At 39.0% G+C, this 26,397-nt stretch overlaps 1 protein-coding gene and 1 non-coding gene across 11 annotated transcripts in view; one reads left to right on the plus strand and one right to left on the minus strand.

Moving 5' to 3' along the window:
• Positions 1–26,397, plus strand: part of Mphosph9 (M-phase phosphoprotein 9) — a 52,938-nt gene that overhangs the window by 5,286 nt on the left and 21,255 nt on the right. For 5 of the 10 annotated variants that reach the window (XR_011708531.1, XM_071616200.1, XM_071616242.1 and 2 more), the window contains exons 4-13: positions 2,443–2,532; positions 2,742–3,265; positions 5,482–5,605; positions 10,894–10,987; positions 13,231–13,337; positions 16,886–17,346; positions 18,075–18,233; positions 20,127–20,201; positions 21,328–21,415; positions 23,763–23,978. Coding sequence is in view for 9 of the 10 variants with exons in the window: in XM_071616200.1 (XP_071472301.1) it covers positions 2,443–2,532; positions 2,742–3,265; positions 5,482–5,605; positions 10,894–10,987; positions 13,231–13,337; positions 16,886–17,346; positions 18,075–18,233; positions 20,127–20,201; positions 21,328–21,415; positions 23,763–23,978 (1,938 nt within the window). In the remaining variant the exon portion in view is untranslated. Of the gene's footprint in view, positions 1–2,442; positions 2,533–2,741; positions 3,266–5,481; positions 5,606–10,893; positions 10,988–13,230; positions 13,338–16,600; positions 16,727–16,885; positions 17,347–18,074; positions 18,234–20,126; positions 20,202–21,327; positions 21,416–23,762; positions 23,979–26,397 lie in introns of all 10 variants that reach the window. The other 5 variants (XM_071616256.1, XM_071616211.1, XM_071616222.1 and 2 more) reach the window with 5 other exon arrangements.
• Positions 11,503–11,609, minus strand: LOC114079926 (U6 spliceosomal RNA). Its single transcript, XR_003580545.1, has one exon. It is a non-coding gene; the product is annotated as a U6 spliceosomal RNA (small nuclear RNA).

Consider the following 26,397-nt stretch of genomic DNA (forward strand, 5'->3'; position numbering starts at 1 on the left):
ATAGACGGGAGACCAGTAGAGTAGAGGAAGGAGGTGGAGAGAGCGGGAAAGGGGGGGAGGCATGGTAGTGAGTTCACCACGTTACACAGTGTCCACATAGGAAGATGCCATGGTGAACATGGCTTATATGTGTAATTTTAATGCACTGATTAAAATAAAAATACTAGGGCTGGAGTTCAATCCTCAAAAATAAAGTCAATGAAATAATAAAATAACAGCGATAATAATAATAGAAGGGAGATCAGTAGGGTTGAGCAAGTGGATTAAGGGAGGGAGGAGGGAGGGAAAGAGAAGGAAAAAAAGTATTTTTTAACAATATATTAGTGATGAAACATTTGTATATTAAATATGAACTAGGGGCTGGGGATGTAGCTCAAGCGGAGCGTGCTCGCCTGGCATGCGTGCCGCCCGGGTTCAATCCTCAGCACCACATACAAAGAAAGATGTTGTGTCCGCCGAAAACTAAAAAATAAATATTAAAAAGATTAAAAAAAAATGTGAACTAAAATATCTTTGTTCAGAGAACTGAGAACCCCCATAATAATAATTAAAAATTACCATTAAAATTATTATTAAAATAATTAATAATTAAAATTATTGGTCTTAATATTTTAAGTAATTTATATGGAATTATCCTCATTTTGGAAAATCTAAATCCACTTTGAAGTATTTTGGCTGTTGTGCTTACGAGTTAAAGCTTCTAGTTAGTACTTTACCACAGGTACCTATTGTACCTTGCATTATATTGTTTTAGGTCAGCCTTTCTTCAATTCACAGATAATTATTATTTTAAAAAATATTTTTAGTTGTAGATGGACACAGTACCTTTATTGTTTATTTTTTATTTTTATTTTTGTTCCCATTTATTTATTTATTTGTTTTAAAAGAATTTTTTTTTTTTTAAAGAGAGAGAATTTTTTTAATATTTATTTTTTAGTTTTCGGCGGACACAACATCTTTGTTTGTATGTGGTGCTGAGGATCGAACCCGGGCTGCACGCATGCCAGGCGAGCGCACTACCACTTGAGCCACATCCCCAGCCCTTAAAAGAATTTTTGATGGACTTTATTTTGCTTATTAATTTGTTTATATGTGGTGCTGAGATTCGAACCCAGTGTCTCACGCATACTAGGCAAGCACTCTACCACTGATCCACAACCCCAGCCCCCTTATTTTTATTTTTTATTTTTAGTGTGGTGCTGAGGATCAAACCCAGTACTTTGCATGTGCTTGATGAGTGCTCTACTGCTGAGCCACAACCTCAGTCCAAATTCATAGATTTTATTTATATATATATGTATATATTTATTTATTTAAATAAATATTATTTTATTTATGTATTTTTATGTAGTGCTGAGGATTGAACATAGCCCCCCGCACATGCTCAGTGAGCGCTCTACTGCTGAGCCACAACCCCAGCCCCATCATAGATTATATTGTGATAGAAAAAAAAAAATGTAACAGAGCGAGGCCCAATAAACTGGCACGCACCTGTAAACCCAGCTATTCTGAAAGCTGGGGTAGGAGGATCACAAGTTCAATACAGCCTGGGCAATTTAGTGAGACTCTGTCTCATAAAAAAAGACTGGGGATGTAGTGGTAAAGTTGCCCCTTAATTCAATCCCCAGTTCTGCAAAAAAAAAAAAAAAAAAAAGTAACAGTTGCTTTAGGGATATGTAATTCAGTGGTAGAGGACTAGCATATGTGAGGCCCTAGGTCAGTCCCTAGTACAAACACACATACACACACACACACACACACACACACCCCAAAGTAACAGTGAAAAGAAAACTTGTGTGTAAGGCTTTGGATCTAATAAAGTTGAGCTCTACTGAAAAATAGGGACAGTCTATCTTGAGCATTATTCAACGAAAACATTACCCAGACCTTCTATTTATCCATATTGCAGGTTACATAAAAAAGGGGTAACTATGGGCTGGGGCTATAGCTCGGCAGTAGAGTGCTTGCCTAGCATGCATAAGGCACTGGGTTCAATCCTCAAAACCACAAAAATAAACAAAGGCATGCTGTCCATCTACACGTAGAATTTTTTTTTTTTTTTTTTTAAAGGGGGTAACTAGATGTATTCCTGTAATCTGAGTGATATGGGAGGCTGAGGTAGGAAGATTGCAAGTTGGAGGCTAGCCTGGGCAATTTAGTGAGACCCTGTTTCAGAAAAAAATAAATAAAAAGGATGGGTAGGTAGCTCTGTTGTAGAGTGCTCCTGGGTTCATTCCACAGAACCGCAGCAGGGGAAAAAAAAAGTGGGGGTACCCAAGCTTCTTGTCTTTATATTTTTGTATTAAATATTAAAAAAAAAACTAATTTTGCTTATAAACTTTAAATTAAAATCCTTATTTTTAAAAAGCCATATCACATTGAAGGAATTTTTCTGTGAAATAGTTAAAATTTTTTTAACTAAGATATTGTATAATTAAATAGACTAGGTGGTTACAGCTGTTCAATTTGGTGGAAAAACAATGCCAAGAACAAATAGTTGCTCAGCAAGAACAGTTCCACAACCAAATTCAAGTAAGTAATCATTTATATTGATTTTCTTTTTTTTTTTGTTTTTAGTATTTATAAGATTTTTAGCAAAACAATTTATACTTTATATCAATTTTTTGTGAACTAAAGATATGTTTAGAGTGATATATTGTGAAACATGGCATTTTTATAACATTTGTAAAAATGTGATGTGAATATAGTTTCTTACCCAATCTTTAACTTTTTGTTTGCAGCGTATACAGGAGGAGATCAGAAATTTAGTCAAATTGCAGATCAGTAATGTTTCCTGGGCTTCCAGTGATAAAAGTCCTTCAAGCAAACAATTATTTTCAGAAAGTCAGATGGGTTTTTTTTCTGAAAATAGTGAAAGAAATGAATCTGTTATTAGTTATCCCGAGCCTAAGGAGCCTGAGATGCAACAAGAAATGTCCACATCACAGCCAGACTGCAATGTGGACGGCAGCTCTGTGAGCAGTGGGTATGGCACCTTTTGTATCTCAGAATTGAACACCTACAAATCCAAGGACTCTGCAGAGCTCATGGAGCACACAGGCCTTCCCAAGGGACAATACCCAGCACCAGGAGTACAGACAGATTCGCCTGTAGATGGTGCAGGAAATGGCAGTTTTTATGCACAATCTCCTGAAGAGTTTTGTGAATCTTTAAAGGAAGATATTTCTAGTTTTCCTGATGAATTTGAACATAATTTTCTTGGTGAAAATAAGATTTCTGAAGTATACAGTGGAAAAGCAGATAGGTAAGTAGAATTTCTCCATCATTCAAGAGGATTTTTACTCGTTGATTACATTCAGAATCTAGTAAATACAGTTCCTCTTAACTGGACTGTAAGAGAATAAGATTTTTAAAAAAAAAAATGTAGCAGTTTTAGGGGCTGGGGTTGTAGCTCAGTGGTAGTGTGCTCACCTAGCATGCATGAGGCACTGGGTTCGATTCTCAGCACCACATAAAAATAAAGACAATAAAGTCCATCAACAACTAAAAAAATATTAAAAAAAAAGAAGTAACAGTTTTATCATTAAATTGATTTTTTATTTGTTGCATGTAGAAAATTGAAATAAAATCTGCTATATACTAAGGACATTTGACTTTCTTCCCATTTGCAATATTATAAGACTATTAAATCTTAAGGTAGGAGGCCTTGCCAGAAAAATATTTTTTGTTTCTTACAGTGACTAATATACAAATTTGCTAGAAACTTAACAAATTATAATAATTATATTACTATGGGATCTTGTCACTCATGTTCATGTGATTTGAAACCAAAACTTATGTACACACATACTGTTTTTTTAAAAAAAATATTTTTAGTTGTAGATAGATACAATACCTTTATTTTATTCATTTACTTTTATGTGATGCTGAGGATCGAACCCAGGGCCTCCCACGTGCTAGGCTAGTGCTCTACCGCTGAACCATAACCCCAGCCCCATACTCGTTTGTAAAAATAAATAAATAAATAAATAAAATAATAATAATGTATAATTTTGGAGTTTACCCTAAATTTTCAGTTTAATATCTTCACATGTCAGATGTGTCAGCTAAAGGTGCTTAGCCATAGCAACACAAATCTTATTACCCTCCTCAAGTATAATTATTCATCTTTGTCAATGATTATGTTTTTTTTAAATTAATAAGTTTATTCTAATTTGTTATACATGATAGCAGAATGCATTTTGATTCATATTACACAGTCGGAGCACAATTTTTTTTTTTATTTTAAAGAGAGAGGGAGAGAGGGGCTGGGGATGTGGCTCAAGCAGTAGCGCGCTCGCCTGGCGTGCGTGCGGCCCGGGTTCGATCCTCAGCACCACATACAAACAAAGATGTTGTGTCCGCCAAGAACTAAAAAATAAATATTAAAATTCTCTCTCTCTCTCTCTTTAAAAAAAAATTACTAACTCACAAAAAAAAAAAAAATTAAAGAGAGAGGGAGAGAGAGAATTTTAATATTTATTTTTTAGTATTTGGCGGACACAACATCTTTGTATGTGGTGCTGAGGATCAAACCCGGGCCGCACGCATGCCAGGCGAGCGTGCTACCGCTTGAGCCACATCCCCAGCCCAACAATTTTTTATTTCTCTAGTTGTACACAAAGTATAGTCACACCATTCGTGTCTTCATATATGTAATAAGTGTGTTTTTTCTTTTTTTTTTAGAGAGAGAGAGAGAACTTTTTTAATATTTATTTTTTAGTTTTCGGCGGACACAACATCTTTGTTTGTATGTGGTGCTGAGGATCGAACCCGGGCCCGCACGCATGCTAGGCGAGCGTGCTACCGCTTGAGCCACATCCCCAGCCCTTTTCTTTCTTTTTTTATGAACTTGGGAACTGAAGTACATCTCCAGCCACGCGCCCCCCCCTTTTTTTTTTTAAATTTAGACAGTGTCTCACTAAGTCACTGTCCTCAAAAGTGTAATTCTCCTGTCTTTTTTGGGGGGAGAGGGGGTGGTACTGGGGATTGAACTCAGAGGCACTGGACCACTGAGCTACATCCCCAGCCCTATTTTGTATTTTATTTAGAGACAGTATCTCACTAAGTTGCTTAACACCTCGCTTTTGCTGAGGCTGGCTTTGAACTCACGATCCTCCTGTCTCAGCCTCCTGAGCTGCTGGGATTACAGGCATGTGCCACAGGCCTAATAAGTGTGTTTTAACAGTAGAGATAATATTTAGTACTTGAAGTGCTTGGGGGTGTGTTTTGGTTTTTGTTCTTGTCCATGACCATGGACTATATGTATTGTTAATCACTGTTAGTCTCTTTGCTTTCTTTGCCTTTGGTAATTAGAAATTGAAAAAAGAAATTTAGGTGAATAACTAAAAACCCGTCATCTTTCCCCTACTAGAAAAACAACTCCAAGCATTTCCCACTGAAGCAGTATTTATTGTGTTTTCCCTTATATGTGAAAGACAGTATCTAGAAAAAGTATCTTGGCTTTCTCTTCTTTAATAGTAAATCCATAACATCATGGGCACAAAAGCTGAAGCAGAACCAAACCAAGAGAGCCCATATAGAGGATGGATGTTCAAAATCTAAGCAGGGGAGTGAGCATAGCAAGAGACCTCCCGCTGAGAAGGTAGGTGCTGGTCCCTTCTCTGGCAGCCTGAGCTCTTGGGCTTGCCGAATTCTCGGTGTCATTATTTTTTTTTGCCCTTTCTTGTTAATTTGTTCAATTACAAATTTTTCTTTTGTTTCAAAAGATTGAACATAATGATTTGCTGTAAATATTGCTTCTTTTGTAGCCTGGAAATTAGCTCATGAGGGATAAAATACTACAAGCATGGATCATTTGTAAGGGTCTTCTTTCTTTGTGAACTGCAAATGTTTACATTTAGCCTGAGAGTAACCCATTTAATGGTTTAATAAAACCCTTCAAGGCTGTGAGTGGAGCTCAGTGATGGCGTACTTGCCTAGCACATTTGAGGCCCTGAGTTTGATCGCCAGCACCCCAAACAAACAGCAGAAAAACCCTTCAAATAATTCATATTACTATTAAGTTGTAAGGAGTAGTACTGTATGTATTGAAGCCTTAAGATGCCTTTATAAAGATATTGAAATTTGGACAATTATGAATTTGTAATCCAAATTACAAGAGATTGAATGTTTAAATTGATTGTGGCCCCCATGCCAGTTTAGCAGCTCATTAAAGAGTTCCAGACATGGAGTAAGTTTCGGTACTTTTTTTTTTTTTTTTTTGGCGGGGGAGGGTGGGTGGGATACCAGGAATTCAACTCCTGGGCACTTAACCACTGAGCCACACATCCCTAGCCCTATTTTGTTCTTTGTGTGTGTGTGTGTGTGTGTGTGGAGTTGGGGATTGAACTCAGGGCCTTGTGCATGTGAGGCAAGCACTCTACCAACTGAGCTATATCTGTAACTCTCAATCCTCCTGCTTCAGCCTCCCGAGCTGTTGGGATTATAGTCATGTGCCACTGCACTTGGCCAAGTTTCAGTTCTTTGGTATAGCCTTTGTTGGTCTCAAGTATCGTAGAACAGCATTACTTAGTATAATATGTTTAAATTGTGGGGCTGGGGATGTGGCTCAAGCGGTGGCGCGCTCACCTGGCATGCGTGCAGCCTGGGTTCGATTCTCAGCACCACATACAAACAGGGATGTTGTGTCCGCTGAAAAATGAAAAATAAATGTTGAAGTTCTCTCTCTCTCTCTCTCTCAAAAAAAAAAAAAATATGTTGAAATTGCAAAGTCTAGTCTTTCTGGAACCTGATAACCTTTAGAAGTTGGTTGTTGGCTAAATCTTGATTGTCTTAAATATAGTCTTTTCACCATCCAAGGCTAAAGATCTGTTAAAGAAGTCATAAGAAGATAATTCCCAGCCTTTATAAGTAAGGCGCTACTTATTTCTCTCTTTTGTACTTTATTTTTTATGCTGGGGACTGAACACAGGTCCTCATGTGTGCTAGGAAAGCATGCCACCCCTGAGCTGCATCCCCAAACCCCTTATTTCTCTTTTCAACATGTGATATTAGGCTTTCTAATATCATCCTTCTTTGAACTTTTTCAGATTTGTGTTCAGGAGGAGGGAAGTGAAGGTGAATACAGCTGCATGAAGCATAAAAGCTTTTGTAACTTAGAAAAGCCCTTTGGTGCCTCCTGGGCAGTTCTGTTCTTTTGACTCATATGCTGTCAAGGATGGGCTTTCCTTGTGTGTGTGATAGCATGCAAACGTTTGGAGACAGATAAAAACCGCTTTTTTGATGTTGTTCTTTTCATACGTTGGAAAACGGAGAATGTTCTCTAATGTAGTTTCTTCTGTTGTTTGTAAGGCCAAAACTGAAACTCCATCTCTAAATTTTTTTTTTTTTTTTTTTGGTACTGGGGATTGACCTCATGGCCTCAAGTGTACTAAATACCTGCTTTACTGCTGAGCAACACCCCCAGCCCCAAGACTTTTCTCCTTTGTGTTATGTATTTGGTGGATTCGGTGGGTTTTTTTGTTGTGTTTTGTGATTGAATCTCAGTCTGTATTTGATGTAGTCCAGTGGTTCCCAAACTTTACTGCACATTAGAACCACCTGAGGAGGTGGAAAAACGTACTTATCTCGGCTGCCAGGCCCAGGAGTCCTGACTGCCTTGGTGTGGGGGGTAACCTGTGTTTGAGGAGTTTTAAAAGCTCCTCAGGTGATTCCTATGTGCAATACAGTTTGAGAAAGGCTGACCAGCCTAGCTTTCCTCCTCAGGTCAAGGGTGAATCCCATCAGCTACCGCTGCCTGGCCGGCTGCTCAGAAATGCCCTTCTGACAGCATCTCTGCCCTGGCATCTGCAGGGCAGCCAAGAATCTGGCAAGAGGTGATGGTCCCCTCTGAGTCTTTTCCTTTTCTTTGGTCATCTCCTATGCATGTTTAATTTTTCATTTTTTTAGGTGAATGATATATTTGGTATTGAATTATTTGGGGGAAATCAAGTTTCTTTGTATTTCTGAACTTTGAATGATTTTGAGGTGTGCTGGTTGGTGAATCAGAGGCAGCACACTTGAAATGCATTCTTCCTGCATAATTCTGGCTTCACAGAGTGGGCACTTTCCTCTTGATCCTCTTTCCCTGTTTTCAGTTTCATTCTAAAGGGGGAATGCTTGTCAGATTCTCTTCTGATCTAATTTTCTTTTTGCACAGTGCTGATTTATTTTGAGTAATAGCTGCTTTGAAGTACATCTTGAAATTGTATATTGTTTAGCAATAAGTGTTTTCTAGAGCTGAAGTTGTTCTTTGTTTCCTTGGTCCTTTGTCTTGGATAGAAGTGACTCACCCATTTCCCAGGCTGTAGGACTTCTGAGTGTTTCTCCAGAGGGGCCCCTTGACTTGCTGAGCAGATTAGCAAACCCTCGTGCTCAGCTTGGACTGGCTTCTTGAGCTCAGAGGGTTTATGTTTTAGAAGGGCTTTTTGTTGCACCATGCTTATATTTTCCTCCAGAGCAGGACATGTTTTCTTCAGTGGTGCCTTGTCTGCCTGCTGTGGGCAAGCTGCTGTGTGCAGGGAGCCCTGCGCCTATGGTGTCCATCCAGTGCACTGAAGCTTGTGCTTCAGTGCGGCGGGGAGAAGTGTTCTACTTGGGATTGTTAGATTTGGACTTCTCCAGCCACCTTTCCTGGTCCAACAGATAGGAGTTTATTTTTTTTTATTTTATTTATTTTTTAGTTGTAGATGGACACAATACCTTTATTTTTATGTGGTGCCAAGCGAGGATCAAACCTAGGGCCTCCACATGCTAGGGGAGTGCTGTACCACTGGAGCCACAACCACAGCCCCAGGTAAGAGTTTTAAGAAAGGAAGTAGATTGAGGAATTTGTCTCTTGAAAAAAAAAAGAGGCTGAATGGTGCTTTATAGGCTCCTGTGATTAACTTCCTCCTGGAGATAAAGTGTTGCCACCTCAGTTACTGTTGCTCCTGCAGTGACTGCATGAGTGGTCATAAGCAAATATAATTTAAAGACTTTTAAGAGGGCTGGGCAGAGTCAGAGAATGTGAGTGAGGTGATTTTCCCATGGATTTTCTTTCCCTACATGGTGGATTTTCCCATGTAGAAAAGTTGTTGTAGTTGCTGGGGGGTTAGCCCAGGGAGTATGTCAACCTCTGGAAACCATGTTTCATTTTTCTTTTCTGGTTTTTTTTTTGTACCAGGGATTGAACTCAGTGGCACTCAACCACTGACCCACATCCTCAGCCCTATATTTGTATTTTATTTAGAGACAGGGTCTCACTGAGTTGCTTAGCACTTTTGCTAGGCTGGCTTTGAACTCGTGATCCTCCTGTCTCAGCCTCCTGAGCTGCTGGGATTACAGGTGTGCTCCATGGCGCCTGGCCACAACATTTTAAATTTGAAAACCTCTGTGAGTCAAGGATAAGATCTGTTTTCCTGTGACCTCAAGGAGTCAGTAAACTAGGATTTACAAGGTGGAAGCTATTGAAAGATGCATTTCTACCTAATTAATACTATCCAGAAGTATTGGAGACAAGTTTAGGCTTACTTTTAGATTCTAGCATTATCACTTTATAAAAATGGTGGAGTTCCAGGCACAGTGGCACATGCCTGTAATCCCAGTGACTTGGGAGGCTGAGGCAAGAGGATCACAAATTTGAAGCCAACCTCAGTAATTTAGTGAGGCCTTGTCTCAAAAAATAAAAAGGACTTGGAGTGTAGCTCAGTGGTACAGTGCTCCTGGGTTCAATCCGCACTACCAAAAGTTAAAATTAAAAAAAACAAAAAACCAAAACTTTTTAACGGGAATGAAAACTTTCATGATGGAGGAACTGATAAGAAAAGCTTCCATGGGGCCAGGTGTGGTGGCGCACACCTGTAAGCCCAGCAATTTGGAAGGCTGAGGCAGGAGGATTGCAAGTTTGAGGACAGTCTTAGCAATTTAGTGAGACCCTCAGCAACTTAGCAAGACCTTGTCTCAAAAATAAAAAGGGTTGGGGATGTAATTCCATGATAAAGCACCTCTGTGTTCAACCCCCAGTACCCCCACCCAATATAAATAAATCAATCAATAAATAAAAACTAAAAAAAGGTTCTATGGAAATATCTATGATACATATCTCTGTTTGGAAATAGATTTCATGTGGCAATCAGAGAGATTGTGAAGAGAAGTTAATACTTCTGACCCACAGAAGTTATTAATTTTTAATATTAAGTTAATAATTTAACTTAATATTTTTATTAAGTTAAATATTAACTTAATAAAAATAAGTTAATATTTTTATCAGAATGGATGATAATAAGCATTTTTTGCCTTTTTTGTGTCTAATAACCAATTGTGTATAAGAAATACTTTACTATTTAAGGTTCATATTATTGATATGTGATCTTCCGAATTAATTTGATTTATTATAATTGTAACAAAACAAACTGTTAAGGTTTTTATTTTTATTTTTTTTTATTTTTTCCGGTGGACACAACATCTTTTATTTTATTTTTATGTGGTGCTGAGGATCGAACCCAGCGCCCCGCGCATGCCAGACAAGCACGCTACTGCTTGAGCCACATCCCCAGCCCTGTTAAGGTTTTTAAACATTCATTTTTATCCTTTAATTTCAGGCACCTCAAATTTCTTTTGGAAGTAGACAGCAAATGATAAATACATTTTTGTTCTGAACTCATTAGACTCAAGTTTTCTCTTTGTAGTTTCACAGAGAACCAGAATGAACTCATAAATTACACAGGGGCAGGAAAGTCCTTCACTGTTGGTCCTCTTGCTTTGTGCTTTTATAACTAGGGAAAGCAGGACCTTCTTCCTCATGGACACGCTGTAGGTCTTTACCTGGTGTGGCGCTGGTGGTCACTCATTGGGTCAGTGGTGTGTATGCAGTGATTTTAGAGGTCTGGTGTTTTCTTTCTTGACTTGCAGTCTGATTTTGCTGCTGCTGCTGCACACCCTCGTGCTTTTTACCTCTCTAAACCAGACGAAGATCCAAGCTCGTGGATGTCTGATTCAGGAACAGGTATGGAAAACTTTTTTCTTTTTTTTTTTCCCCCAGTTTCAATGGACATGTTTATTGATCATTTAATAGTTCATCAATTGCTTCTCCCTAAAACTGGAATTTCATCTTGTTTCCATGCCGAGTAGTGAAAAGTGACAAGCTAATCAAAATAAGCTACTTCAAAAAGAGAACTAAGCTAACACAGCTCACTTTGTTTTAACAGGCAAAATATAAATAGATGCACTCTAGAATGCATAATGGTTTAGTCACTAAGAAATTTAAATGAGACCTTGAAGAATATAGGCAAATCCAGGGTGCAGTAAAGATGAGCTGAGATGCTGTGCAACTGTTTAAGGGTTCCTGGTGCTACCTCTCTTGGCCACTAGCTGAATCTTGATGTGGGGGGAGGTTTTAGCTAATGCCAAATGGAGATGTGAAAAATGCTAAGATGACTTAGGGGCCGTGCACAGGAACCAAAAGGCAGGAAAGTACTAAACATTGCTGAGAGCATCCACCCCAGGAAGGACTTTACCTTCAAAAATATGGAACGCTTCACGAATTTTCGTGTCATCCTTGCGCAGGGGCCATGCTAATCTTCTCTGTATCGTTCCAGTTTTAGTATATGTGCTGCCGAAGCGAGCACTGGAAAACTTTTTTAATTTTTGGATTTTTTTTTTTTTCCTTTTGCCAGCAAGGTTCTGGTTTGTTGGTTTAGTTTTTTTTGCAGCTGGCTGCATTTCCCACTCCATGGAGATACCGCACATAGGGTATGAGTATGGTTTGTGTGAAGGCGCCACATGTTGTGGCATCCCCTGGTAGCCATGACTTTCTTGCTTGCATTAATAAGTCTGTAAGGACAGAGGAATGAGGTACTTTTGCAACAATTTCAAATGGCTGCAAAAATCATCTCAGCCTTTTTAAGTTTCTCCAGAATGAATTAATAAATTCAGAGCCTCTGTGAGCCATTTTGTGCAATCCTTGGTGAGCTATTCTGGTCTGAGTGGCTGACAAGTTTAGGTAGCTCTTCTCATCTTTATATATTAGGGCTCCCTTCCTTTTTTTCCTTTTTCTTTATTTCCCACATCTAATTTATGAGGATGGATTGGCTTTACCTTACAGGTATCACAGGATCTAAGCCGGTTTCACCTCCTTCCCTGCTGACACCCATGGAGGGCCTCCCCTCCCCATTTCTTCAAGCTTCCTAACAGCCCTTGCTCCCCCCCATCACCCTCCAACCTGTCCTCAGCAGAGTGGTCAAAGGGATCCTTTCAGAAGATATGTTAGGTATGTGACTCCTCTGCCCTGAGGCCTGCAGTGGTTCCCTGTTTCCTCAGGATAACAGAGATCCAGGAAGCCCAGCAGGAGCCAGCCTTCTAGCTCTTTGTCCTTCCTTTCCTCCACACCTGCTCCAGCGCAAGCCAAGTTCTCATTTCATGGCTTTCCCATCAGCTGCTTCCTCTGTTGAAAGTGTTCTCTCCATGTGGGGAGACTTCCTCGAATGGTGAAAATGGCCACGTACCTAGTAATCGCTACCCTCTCAGCTAGCCAACCCTGATCACCCTATGAAAATAGTCCTGCCTCCTCCTTGAGCCGTTTATCCTATTATGAAACTTTGCGCTGAGTGCTTGTCATCTTGCAACCTCCTGTGTATCCTGCACTTGTTCACTTTTCATTCCTTCTGCCTCCTAGCCTGGCACAGTAAAAGACATTGTCTGTTTTAAAATGTATTTTAAGGGCTGGGGCTATGGCTCAGTGGTAGCACACTTGCCTGGCATGTGTGAGGCACTGGGTTCAATTCTCAGCACCATGTAAAATAAATAAAGGTCTATCAACAACTAAAAAAAAAAATTAAAATAAATTAAAAAATAAAATATATTTTAAGCCAGGCACGGTGGTGCAAGGCCCTAAGCAACTCAGCGAGATCCTGTCTCTAAATAAAATACAGAATAGGGCTGGGGATGTGGCTCAGTGGTCGAGTGCCCCTGAGTTCAATCCCTGGTACCCACCCCTGCAAAATGTATTTTAAGTTGCACTAATTCATTTGGCTTTTAATAATATCTGTTTTAATATTTGCATCATTAAGTCAGGATTCTGACATGGTAAGGCATTTATTTGATTCTTTATAAAAATTCAGCTTGCTTTCCCCAGGTAGCCAGAAGCTAGTTCCTTGCTATTTTTCATCTTCCTTACATAGTACTAGTTATTTTAGAAAGCACTTTTGCTCTCTCCTCACTCCTTGCTGTTCTGTGCATTTGTCATGTCAGGACTGACCTATTGGAAGCTGGAGGAGAAGGACATGTATCGCTGTCTGCCTCAATCTTTAGAGAAGACGTTTGTACCCTGCACCTTGGCAGATGTGTCACCGAACCAGGTAATGAACGTGCGTGGGTGTTTGTGTTTTGTGACTGTAGTTAAGTTCTCCGTTGTAAGTTCTGTATTAGACTCATATTCCTTTGCTTACGAATTGTGTCTGACGTTTATTGCCTGTGTGATTTTAGAAAGCTTACTTTAAAATGGAATTAAAAATGGCCAGTTAGTGTTGTGAAACTCAATGAAATGCTTTCATGCCTGTCTTCAGCTATTAACAACTTCCCTTTTTCCAAGATCTTCTGATATTTATTTTCCATTCTGTCACATCTCCCACTGATCCATTTGTATCATAATTATGGGCAAATTAATTTGCTCTATTTTCTTTGAATAAGAAAATAATATTTCTTTCTGTAAACATTTTATTTACTTCAGAACAACCAAATAAATAATACCATCTTGGATGTGTGTGTGATGTACATACTTTATTTCTGTATTTTGATCAGGTAATGAGAGACAGTAGACTGGGAAAGGAGAGAGAATCTAAGAAGCCAATGGTGAGGTAAAAAAAATAGTGACATGTAGGAACAGACCGGGTAGTGGGGACATCAAGGTATTTGTAAGTATCAGACTCAGAAAGTGACTGGAACTAATATCCCAAACTTCAGGGAAGAAACAGAGACAGATGAACACAAGAGTTAAATGAATTTGGGGGAGGTGGGATAAACTAGTGAGACCCTGTCTCAAAATAACGCTTTTCTTTTCAATTCAGTGTTGGTTTCCATGTTTTTCTACATATCTTTCCACCACCAACAGTGATTCAATGATTGAAATGGTGATTGAACAATTCTCTTTTTTTTTTTTTTTCCTTCTGGTGCTGGGAATTAGACCCAGGGATGCTTTACCATGCAGCTGTGTCCTCAACTATTTTGAGACAGGATCTCACTAATTTGCTGAGGCTGGTCCTAAACTTTTAATCCTCCTGCCTCAGCCTCCCAGGGTGCTGAGATTATAGGTGTGTGTGCCACCACACCCAGTGGTTCGACATTTCTTTAAAAAAAGGCCATGGTACTGAGTTTTACCTATAGTAATGGCTTGCTTTTGACTCCCCTATAAAAATCATTGCTAAACATGGGTGGTTAACCTTTTCCTTAAATAAGGGCTCTCAGAAATTCCTCTGTAGTCTCCAAGATTTTTATTCTAAGCTGCTAAGACCTATTTGAAAAGTTTTGATATTTGCTTATGAGTAGGCAGTGACCATTATGTCACAACTGTTATTTGACTTAAAGCAATTGAAAGATGCCATTAATTACCGGAGGCATTCTCACTTCAGAGATATTAAAATATGAAAGAAAAGAATATCATAAAGTAGTGAAAATAGCACCTTATTGTCATGAGCTCTAAGTGTGAATGCCAGCTGCTCACTCAGGCCACCAGGCGGGGACTCTTCAGGCTGCAGCCTATAGCTGGAGTGCTGCTACTTGTCATGAACTTCAGGACTTGTGAAGGGCCTTATGGTCACTGAGTAGAATTCCAAAACAGGATTATGGGAATTGTACATTGTAAAGGTTTAGTTTTTAACAGATTAATGTCTTTAATGCATGCATAAAAAGTATAATTAATTGTCCTGTTCAAAAGCTAGTTATAGGTTTTATTTATTTAAAGTTGTTGATAGACCTTTATTTTATTTATGTATTTATATGTGGTGCTGAGAATCAAACCCAGTGCCTCACACATGCCAGGCAAGTGTGCTACTGCTGAGCCCGAGCCCCAGCCCCAGCCCCTGGTTATAGGTTTTATTAAAAAATATTAATTCATGGTAAGCCAGGTGTGATGGGACCTGTGGTCCCACCTACTTGGGAGGTTAGGTAGAGAATTGGTAATCCCAGGAATTTGAGGCCATCCTGGGCAACATAAAAACAGAAAGGATTCCTGGTATGCTGCAGGCTTTGGAGGTCTGGAAATGAAACATAAGCTCAAAGCTGTATGATGAGTATCCTATCAGTAGATTTCTTGTTGGATCTATAATTTCATTTGCGGTAATGTCCACAGTTTAAATTTGAGGCCCAGGTTTAATTGGTACCTGTGTCACAACCTATGGGTCACACCTTGAAATAATACAACCCTAAAGATTTACTATTTAAAGCTTTATAGTAATTCTGTGACATTTACAGCATAGCAAAGTCCTTGAGCCATATCCCCAATTGTTTTTATTTTGAAATAGGGTCTCACTAATTTGCTGAGGATGGTCCTCAGAATGCTTGAGAATGATTTTAAGCTTTAGTATTGAGTCTTATTTTAATGATTAAAGAAGTTTATTTTTATTGATTAATTTATTTTCTTTATTTTATTTTTTTTTTTAGTTGTAGATGGACACAATACCTTTATTTATTTATTTATGTGTGGTGCTGAGGATCGAACCCAGGGCCTTATATGTACAAGACAATCGCTCTGTCACTGAGCCACAATCCCAGCCCTTCTTTATTTTTTTATTATCTGCCAATTCTTTAAAAAAAATAATAAATATTACCAAGTAGATGAGGAATTCTGTCTCTGTAAACTTGTCCCCATGTCACCTGAAATCAGTTTGGCCAGAAGTTTTCTTGTCCTGCTTCAGTCATTCATTGTGAGGTTTTTTTCCTTACCTGAAAACTTGGTTCTTTTTTAAGTGGGAGGGGTGTTGGAGTCAGCTTTGCATTGCTGTAATAAAATAAGTAAGATAATCAACTTAAGGGAGGAAAGGGTTTTTTTGGCTCTTGCTTTCAGAGGTTTGTTTGTGATTGCTTGGCTGTGTTGCTTTGGGGCCTGTGGTAAGGTTGTATGTCATGGCAGGAGCTTGTGGCAGAGAGTACTGCCCGCCTTGGATGCCAAGGGGCACAGAGGAAAAGGAAAGGTCCAGGGTCCCAACATCTCCTTAAAAGGGCCCACCCCCAACCTGACTTCTTTCTACCAGGCCTCACCTCCCAGTAGCTCTGTCAGCTGGGGATCATCCTTCAACACATGAGCCTCTGGGGACATTCAGAATCCAGATTGTAATAGGAATTACCAAGGGGTCATATTCTTTGGAAGTATTCATAGGCTGCTAAATAATTTAGGTTCAAATTGTCCTCTTGGTACTCACTTTTAGGAGATATGAAGTTTTTTCATTCTGAAGACAACTTAACATAGGAAATTCAGCTTCCAAACTTGTATTCTTAATCTGACTGTCTAGATTTTCAATTTATTTAAAAGTCTTTCAAAAAATTTTTATGGTTCTTATCTTGATGTCAGTAAATTTTTTTCATTGTTGATGATACCAGTTAAATAATTTTGTTTCATATCTTTAAGTCTAATACTAGTAATGAGATGAAGCTCCGATCACTGAAGGATATTTATCATAAAAAGCAAAGGGAAAACAAGCAGTTACCTGAGAGGAATCTCACTTCTGCTTCCAACCCAAACCATCTTCCAGAGGTAGAGCTGTCACTGCTGAGTGGAAATGAAAGATGCTTCTGACGCTGACTCTTACCGTGAGCTTCCTTGTCCCCAGGAGGTGTAAAGCCTACTCACTGAAGGCAAGCAAAACGCCTGAGTGTGCCAAGGGAAACTTCTGGTTGTCTGTCTTATTTCTAGGTCCTTACTCTAGATCCGACGTTGCATATGAAGCCAAATCAGCAGACTTCGGGGATTCAACCACATGGCTTTTTGAATGCTCTTGATGACAGAATATCCTTTTCACCAGACTCTGTTCTGGAACCAAGTGTATCTAGTCACTCTGACATCGACTCATTTTCACAAGCAAGCAATATCACTTCTCAGTTATCCAGATTTCCAAAATATCCTTCAAATGCAAAAGCCTCATCAATGGACTCTTGGAAGAATCATGCATTCCAAAGTGAAAGTAGGACCAGTTCCACATTTCCTTCAGTGTACACTATGACTAGTAACAATATCTCAGTCAACACTGTAGATGAAGAGAACACTGTCATGGTAGCGTCAGCCTCGGTCAGTCAGGCCCAGCTTCCAGATGCAGCCAACAGTGTCCCAGAATGCATTTCATTGACTTCCCTGGAAGATCCCGTGATATTGTCTAAGTATGTATTTCGGTGACGGCTTGTAATGTTAACAGATTTTCTGTGATGTCTGATTGAATGATGAGAATGATTTTTTTTTAAATATTGTTTTTTAGTTGTAGGTGGGCACAATACCTTTATTTTATTTATTTATTTTTATGTGGTGCTGAGGATCGAACCCAGCACCTCACATGTGGTACGTGAGCGCTCTACTGCTGAGCCACAACCCCAGCCCTGAGAATTATTTTTATTGAACCTTAGTAATGTATAAAGATTTAAAGATATAGCATTTTTAAGATAAAGCATCTAAAAATTAAGTAATCTGTCTTTTTCACTTTATTGTCAGCTTTTGGGGGATTAGAGACAACTGCTGACATAGCCAGTAAACGGGGGGTTGAACTCAGGGGCACTCGACCACTGAGCCATATCCCCAGCCCTATTTTGTACTTTTTAAATTTAGAAACAGGGTCTCACTGAGTTGCGTAATGCCTTGCTTTTGCTGAAGCTGGCTTTGAACTTGTGATCCTCCTGCCTCAAACTTCTGAGCTGCTGGGATTACAGGCCTATTGTGTATTTTTATATCTTTATGTCTAGAGGATGCTGAGCACACGGAGCATCTGCTTGTTTCCTTGGGGTGTGCACAGGAAATAGACTGCACTTTGCCCATGAGAATGAGTATGCTCTTGGTTTCTCCTGTGGGAAGGAGAGGAGGGATGTGCTTTCTCAGTCATGTGCTTCACTCTCACCAGCAGGATTAGGCAGAATCTGAAGGAGAAGCATGCTCGGCACATAGCTGATCTTCGAACTTATTATGAGTCAGAAATAAATAGTTTGAAACAGAAGCTGGAGGCAAAAGAAATTTCTGCAGTTGAAGAGTGGAAGAAAACCAATCAAATTCTTGTAGACAGGTAAAACTTACATTAACTATGAAGTTAGTGTTTTTCCAATTTGGATGTATTGCCTCTACATAAGTACAATCTATATTGTGATAATAAACCTTCTGAAAACATGTACTTTGGATTCAAAATTTTAACAGATACGTTTCCTAAATAATTTTTTTTTTTTTGGTACTTGGGATTGAACTCAGGGGCACTCAACCACTGAGCCACATCCCCAGCCCTGTTTTGTATTTTTTTTAGAGATAGGGTTTCGCTGAGTTGCTTAGCATCTCACAGTTGCTGCGGCTGAATTTGAAATTGCAATCTTCCTGCCTCAGCACCCAAGCCTCTGGAACTACAGGTGTGCGCTACCTGTGCCCAGCCACCCCAACTTTTTTCAAACTGAAAATTGCAAATTGGAGAAATGCACTGGTTCTGTAAACAGGGTTATATATTGCAAGCCAGCTATGATACCAGATATTATGTCACAGTTGCAACCCTGGGGACAATGTTCTCTAGCATGGCAGAGTCAGTGTGGTAATAAAAACAGTAGAATGCAGTTAATATGCACTTGACTATCTAAGTGGTCTTTCTTACAAGAGCAGTCTTATTCCGGGGTGGGATATACCTGAATGATAGAGCACCTGCCAGGCATGTGCAAGACTCTGGGTTCAATCTCCAACCAGACCTCCCAACCCACTAAAAAAGACCAGTTTTTTCAGTATTTTATCTTTGAAGGGTATTAATGCAAAGTGGTTAGAAGCATAAACTCTAGAGCCTGAGTATTTGGCTTTAGAATCTCAGCGAAAGGGCTGGGAATGTAGCTCAGTGGTAGAGCATGTTCTTTGAATGCATAAGGCCCTGAGTTCCATCCTGAACACTGCAAAAAAACAAAAGGTTCAGTGAGGCCCCTTACCCCCATGGGACCTTTAATCTAGGAACCCAATTTTCTTTAAAAAAAAAAAAAAAAAAAAAAAAATTTTTTTTTTTAGTTGTAGTTGGACACGATACCTTTATTTTATTTATTTATTTTCATGTGGTGCTGAGTTCCGAACCCAGCTCCTTGAATGTGCTAGGCAAGCCCTCCACCGCTGAGCCACAATCTCAGCTCCTAGGAACCCAATTTTCTGTCTTTGTTATCTCATCTGTAAAATGGTACTGTTGATCATCATAACTCATAAGATTGTGAGAATAAATGTAATATGTTTAACATAGACCTGGTATATAATCAGTAATAAAAATAAGACTTTTATTCCCAGTATATCATTGAACACTAAATCAAAATGGTGACTGAATTCTATATATTTTGTTATTTTGAGGTTCTATAATTTACAAAGGAAGTCTTTAAAAAAAATTCATACTAAGTTTGAAATAGTACACAAGAATGTAATAAGTGTAATAACCTCACTGGGTACAGTGTCACATGCCTGTAATCTCCCAGAAACTCTGGAGGCTGAGAAGGAGGAAATCAAGTTGGAGGCCAGCTGCAACAATTAAGTGAGATACTGTCTGGGGATGCCGCTCAGTAGTAAAGCACTCCTGGGTTTAATCCCCAGAAACAAAGAAAAAAAAAAAGAAGGTCAGCTTTCCTACTCCAATCCTTGGTCTCAGCGTACTGTATTTAATCTTTCATATCCTTCCAGAAATTATAATGCACGTGCGCGCATGCGCGCACACACGTATATATGTACACATTTTTTTTTCACAACTCAAGTCAAGCTATTTCTTCCTTCTTTCCTTCTTCCTTCCTTCCTTTCCCCCTGCCCCTTCTCTTTTCTGCTGGGGATTTATCTCAGGGATGCTCCACTAATGATCCACATCTTTAGTCCTTTTTATTTTTTATTTTGAGACAGGGTCTTGCCAAGTTGCTTAGGGCCTCACTACATTTTTTTTAAAGATGATTTTTTAATATTTATTTTTTAGTTTCGGTGGACACAACATCTTTATTTTATTTTTATGTGGTGCTGAGGATCGAACCCAGAGCCCTGCGAATGCCAGGTGAGCGCGCTACCACTTGAGCCACATCCCCAGCCCTAGGGCCTCACTACATTTTTAAGGCTCATTTAGAACTTTGCTGTCCTCCTGCCTCAGCCTCCCGAGTTGCTGGAATTACAGGCACGTGCCACCGTGCCTGGCTTGTGAAGCTTTCTTTCTTTTTAAATTTTAAACACTAAATCATACATAACAAAATTCACCATTTTGAAGTGAACAATTCAGTGGCCTAAGTGTCTTTGCATCATTGTACAACCATCATCATCATCTATCTCCAGAACTATTTTCATTTTGCAAAACTCAAACTCTTTAAACAGTCACTCCCTGTTACCTGTTTCCCCCAATCCCTGGCAACCATCATTCTGCTTTCTTTCTTTGAATTTGATTACTCACATAACTGGAATCATGCAGCATTTGTCATCTTGATCCTGACTTATTTCACTTGGCATGATCTTTTCAAGGTTCACCGTGTTATAGCATGTGTTAGTTTCCTTCCTTTTTCACATTCAATAATCCATTGTATGAAGTACCATGTTTGTTTAGCTGCTTATCTATTAAAGAATGCTGTGAATAGAGCTGCTGTGAATACAGGTGTATAAATACCTGTTTGTACCTTGCTTTGTACTCTCTTTTTTTGTGTGTGTGCTGGGACTGAACCTGGGCTTCATGCTTGCTAAGCATGTGCTCTACCACTGACCTACTCCTCATCCTCGTTGCATATATTTTTAGGAATCTTTTCCTATTTGTGGGGGTGTACAGGAATTTAACTCAGGGGCACTCACCACTGAGCCACATCCCCAGCCCTATTTTGTATTTTATTTAGAGACAGGGTCTCACTGAGTTACTTAGTGCCTCACTTTTGCTGAGGCTGGCTTTGAACTCCCAATCCTCCTGCTTTAGTCTTTTGAGCTTCTGGGATTATAGGTCCTATTGTTATTTTAGCCTGTTATTTTCTCCAGATACTAGACCATCTTCAGAGTCTTTGGGATATATTTTACTATGGTGGCATCCTGGATCTCAGCTAACATTTGAGAATTTGTCTTATATTACATATATGGATTAGGTTTATATAATACATTTTAAGGGAAATGTTTTTATTTTGTAATTGAAACTAAACTTTTATGTTTTTTAGATGTGGCCAGTTAGATAGTGCTTTGAATGAAGCTACTGGTCATGTGAGAATGCTTGAAAGTAAGAATAACATGTTGGAAATAGAAGTGGTAAGTATTATTTTTTTCTCATGTTTGTTCTAGGGCTTAATGTTAAAAAAAAAAAAAAACTAGTTATTAACTGAACTCCAGAGACATATGATTAGTTTTATGATAACCCTGCTTACCTGTATCTTTTCGTTAAGAATCACTTATGAGCTGAGCAGTGGCACATGCCTGTATTCCCAGCAGCTTGGGAATCTGAGAGAGGAGGATCATGAATTTGAAGCCAGTCTTAACAACTTAGTGAGGCCCTAAGTAACTCAGTGAGTCCCTGTCTCTAAAAAAGATGCAAAAAAGGGCTGGCAATGTGGATCAGTGGTCAAGTGTCCCTGGGTTCATTTTCCAGTACAAAAAAAACAAAACTTATTAAGTTTGCATTTTGAGTTCTACTTTACCCTTTAAAATTCCTCTTTTTTTTTTGGTGCTGGGGCTTGAATCCAGGGCCTTGTACATGTGAGGCAAGCACTCTACCAACTGAGCTATATCCCCAGCCCTAAAGCTTATTTCTTAATTGGGATGTAAGTTGCATACCATAGAACTCATTCTTTCGAAATGTGCAGTTCAGTGGTTTAATATATTCAGAATTGTAGAACCATCACCACAATCCATTATAGAACATCCTTAGCCATTGCCCCCAGTGCTCTCCTCAGTCCCTGGCCACAGCTGCTCTGCTCTGTGACTTGCCTGTTCTGAACACTAATGTGAGTGCATCATAGACTTTTGTGTCTGGCTTCTTTGACTTAGGCTCATCCAGGTTGTAGCATGTATCAGGACTTTATTCCTTTTTATAGTTGATTAATATTCCATTATATCAATGCATCACATTTTGTTCATTCATTCATCATGTGACTGATATTTAGATTCTTTCCCCCTTTTGGCTGGTTATGAGTGAAATTGCTATGAATGTTTGTGTTCAGGATTTGTGTGTGTGATGTGTATGTGTGTATGTGTGCTGGAGATGAAAGATTGAATCCAAGGCTTTGAGTATGCTAAACATATACCTTATCACTGGGCTACACACGCAGTCCTGTGGACAAGAGTTTATGTGCGTATTTTTAGTTTTGGTTTTTTTTTGAATATGTAATTTGAAGTGCATAAACTTTACTCTTAAATTACATTCTGTTCTCCTGTATTACCAAATTTTATTCTTTTGTATATTAGCTTATAAACAAAATTTGTGTGAAACTGAGCAGTGTAATCCCAGCGGCTCAGAGGCTGAAGCAGGAGGATCGCAAGTTCAAAGCTAACCTCAGTAACAGCACAGCCCTAAGCAATTTATTGAGACTGTGTTTTTAAATTAAAAAAAAAAAAAAGCTGGGGATGTGGCTCAGTGGTTAAGCCCCATGGGTTCATTCCCTGGAAACATTTTAAAAAAAAAAAATGTGCATTTTGTTCTGTATGTTGTTTCTTTTTTTTTTGTTTTTGTTATTGTTTGGTACCAGGAATTGAACCCAGGGGCGCTTAACCACTGAGCCATATCTCTAGACCTTTTATATAATTTATTTAGAAACAGGGTCTCACTGAGTTGCTTAAGGGCTCACTAAGTTGCTGAGGCTGGCTTTGAATTCAAGATCCTCCTCTCTTAGCCTACCAGGCTGCTGGGATTACAGGCATGCGTCACTGCACCCAGCTTGTTTCTGTCTTTGATGGTTTTTTGTTGTTGTTTTGTTCTGTTTTCCCAGTTATTTTTGTCTCCTTGAGTGTAAGCTTGACAAAGTTAGGCATTATTTTGTTTCTCTATAATCTTGTTTTGAGTTGGGATCTCTCAGTGTTGCTTTAGGCTTGTCTCAAATTCCTGGGCTCAGGTGATCCTCCTGCCTCAGCCTCCTAAGTAGCCAGGACTACAGGCATATGCCATCACATCCAGCTTTAATCTTACATTTATAGTGCTCTGCTGCCTGGCACATAGTGGGTATTCCAGAAATAATTGTTGAATGAATATTAACATATTAAATGCATTTTGAGTTTTCTGTTTTCACGTTGTGACAGTGGAGTAAGAAATCCTTCCCCCAAGTATTAAGGCTGGGCAACATATTCCAGCTATATGTACAGAATGATCTCTCTTGTGGCTGTGACAGTTTTGTCATTGAGGTGATCTAGAGGCACTGCTATCTTAGTGAGTCCTTAACCTCAGACAGTAGCTTTCTGTTTTAACTTGTGATAACTTCATGAAGCTATTCTAGTAGAGTAATACTTTCTGGTCTCTTCATCTCAGGGTATGAAAAATACTATTTTTTAATTTCCATTTGTATGTTTTGAATTTTTTATATTTTAATGCATGGGCATTAATTTCTAGCTGCTATTGAAACATCTATTTTTTCATTTAAAATAATTTATCTTGGTCTTTACTTTGTAGAATGATTTGAGAGAACGCTTTAGTGCAGCCAACAGTGCCTCCAAAATTTTGCAGGAACGAATTGAAGAAATGAGAACAAGCAATAAAGAAAAAGACAATACCATCATTCGACTAAAATCTAGGCTGCAGGATTTAGAAGAAGCATTTGAGAATGCTTACAAACTTTCAGATGATAAAGAAGCAAGACTAAAACAAGAAAACAAAATGTTTCAAGATGTGAGTAACAAAAAATGGTAACTTAATTAGATGGTTGGCTAAAAGTGGTTTACTTAAGTCTTGTAGTATACAAGCTATTATTAGGACTTTTTCCAAGTTTATTTTGGTTTGAGGTACCTTGGCTATAGCTGTAGGTTTATACCCTCCTGGGGAGGCAGCTGGGTCTTGTCTTAAAGCAGAAAGTCAGAGCTCTAAAATGCTGGCCTTGCTCCCACACCGTCTGTCTTTAGCAGACCAGCTTTTGAGCTATCATGACGTCTGTCTGGCAGAGTAAAATATTGTGAACCAGATTTAGAACAAGTTGGATTGAATTTTTTCACTTTGATTTAATTTTACTTAAAATTTAGATTTCTTGGTTTAAGGGCATAGCTCAGTGGTAGAGCAGTTGCTTGGTGCACATAAGGCTCAAGGTTTAGTCCCTAGTACTGCAGAAACACACCCTCCCCCGAAATGTGCTGGGTTTCTCTGTTCTCAAGACTAAAAGGCTCAGGGGTCACTCCAGTTAAACTGGGCTAACTGGGCTGCATGAAATAACCACACAAGAGACACAAATACCTTTTTCTTTGGGGTCGCTGTGACGGCTCCTCTGACCTAAGCGTCCGCAGAAAGAGAGAGCGAGCGAGAGCACACACTGACCCCTTTTATTGAGGAGAAGCTATTCAAATGAGGCAAGGGGTCAGGTTTCAGAGGGCTGAGTCTATCTTCATGATGTCCACTGTCAGCAGGTTGACTGACACCTGGGTAGACCACATCCAAGGGCACAGTAAGAGAAGGGGACACACACAAGGCACTTCCATGGAAGATTCTATCCTAAACAGGGCAAGGGGTTATATTACAAAGGAACAAGTGAGCATAGCTTCACCCATGGGGCTGTAGCAAGACACCTACCTTCGGACCCAAGAAGGGTGGGGAAAGCTCTGCCACATTTCTGCCACTGAGCACCTCAGCACCTGGCCGGGGAGTGTAACCCAGTCACGTGTAAGGTTGGTCTCCCACAGAAATGTATTTATTTAGCATTGATACTGGATGGTTGTAGGTTGTATCTTTTTCTTGTTTTTCTTAATGTCTTTTTTCAGATTATTATGGTACATAAGTAATCTGATTCCTGATAGGTTTAGATGTGCCTCTTTTTCCTTTTTTTTTAAATTATATTTTTAGTTGTTGATAGACCTTTTTTTTACTTATATGTGGTGCTGAGATTCGAACCCAGTGCCTCATGTGTGCAAGGCAAGCGCTCTATCACTGAGCCACAACCCCACAACTCTTGCATTTGTGATGAGCCAAGGTGAAATTGTTTAGAAGAATATAACGTACCATGTAGATGCAAATAATTCTTAGTACTGTTTATAGCTGGGCGTGGTGGGGCATGCCTGTAGTCCTAGCTTCTGAGGGGCAGAAGGTGGTGACTGAGGTAGGAGGCTCAGAAGTTTGAGGCCAACTTAACAAAATGAGGCCCCTCACCTATGTCTTTTTAAATAAATTACTTAGCTATGTGAAACTTTCAGCACTCTGCTTTTACTCTATTGAACAAGCAGCAAAATATAATGTGTAACAATTCTAAAAAACAACAGTATAGGTCTAGGGTTGTGGCTCAGTGTTAAAGCGCTCCCCTAGCACATGGGAAGCCCTGGGTTTGATCCTCAGCACCACATAAAAATAAATAAATAAAATAAAGTTATTGTATCCAACTACAATTAAAAAATAAATATTTAAAAAAAATGCAGGGGCTGGGGCTGTAGCTAAGTGGCAGAGCACTTGCCTAGCATGTGTGAGGCACTGGGTTCAATCCCTAGCACCACATAAAAATAAACAAATAAAATAAAGGCATTCTGTCCATCTACAACTTCAAAAAAATTAAAAAAAAAAAAAATGCAGAAAAGCTAGGGTTGTAGCTCAATGGTGGAGTGCTTGCCTAGCATGTGTGAAGCACTGGGTTCAATCAGCACCACATAAAAATAAAGAAAGTTATTGGAAATACATATATATATATATATATATATATATATATATATAATTTTAGTTGAAGATAGATAATTGAAGATAGTTGAATAAATAAATATAAATAAATATATATATATATATTTAAAGATTAGTACAGATTCCTTTTTTTTAAAGAAAGAGAGAATTTTTTAATATTTATTTTCTAGTTTTCGGCGGACACAACATCCTTGTTTGTATGTGGTGCTGAGGATTGAACCTGGGCCGCACGCATGGCAGGCGAGCACACTACTGCTTGAGCCACATCCCCAGCCCCAAGATTAGTATAGATTCTACTTTTGAAAATACTTAAAAGGCCTTAACTAACATCATCATCATCATCATCATCATTATTGTCATTTATTTTTACTTTTTAAAAAAATTTTTTTGTAGTTGTAGAGGGACAGAATACCTTTATTTTATTTGTTCATAAATGATGTGG

This window comes from Marmota flaviventris, chromosome 1 (assembly GCF_047511675.1).
Source record: "Marmota flaviventris isolate mMarFla1 chromosome 1, mMarFla1.hap1, whole genome shotgun sequence".
Taxonomy (NCBI): domain Eukaryota; kingdom Metazoa; phylum Chordata; class Mammalia; order Rodentia; family Sciuridae; genus Marmota; species Marmota flaviventris.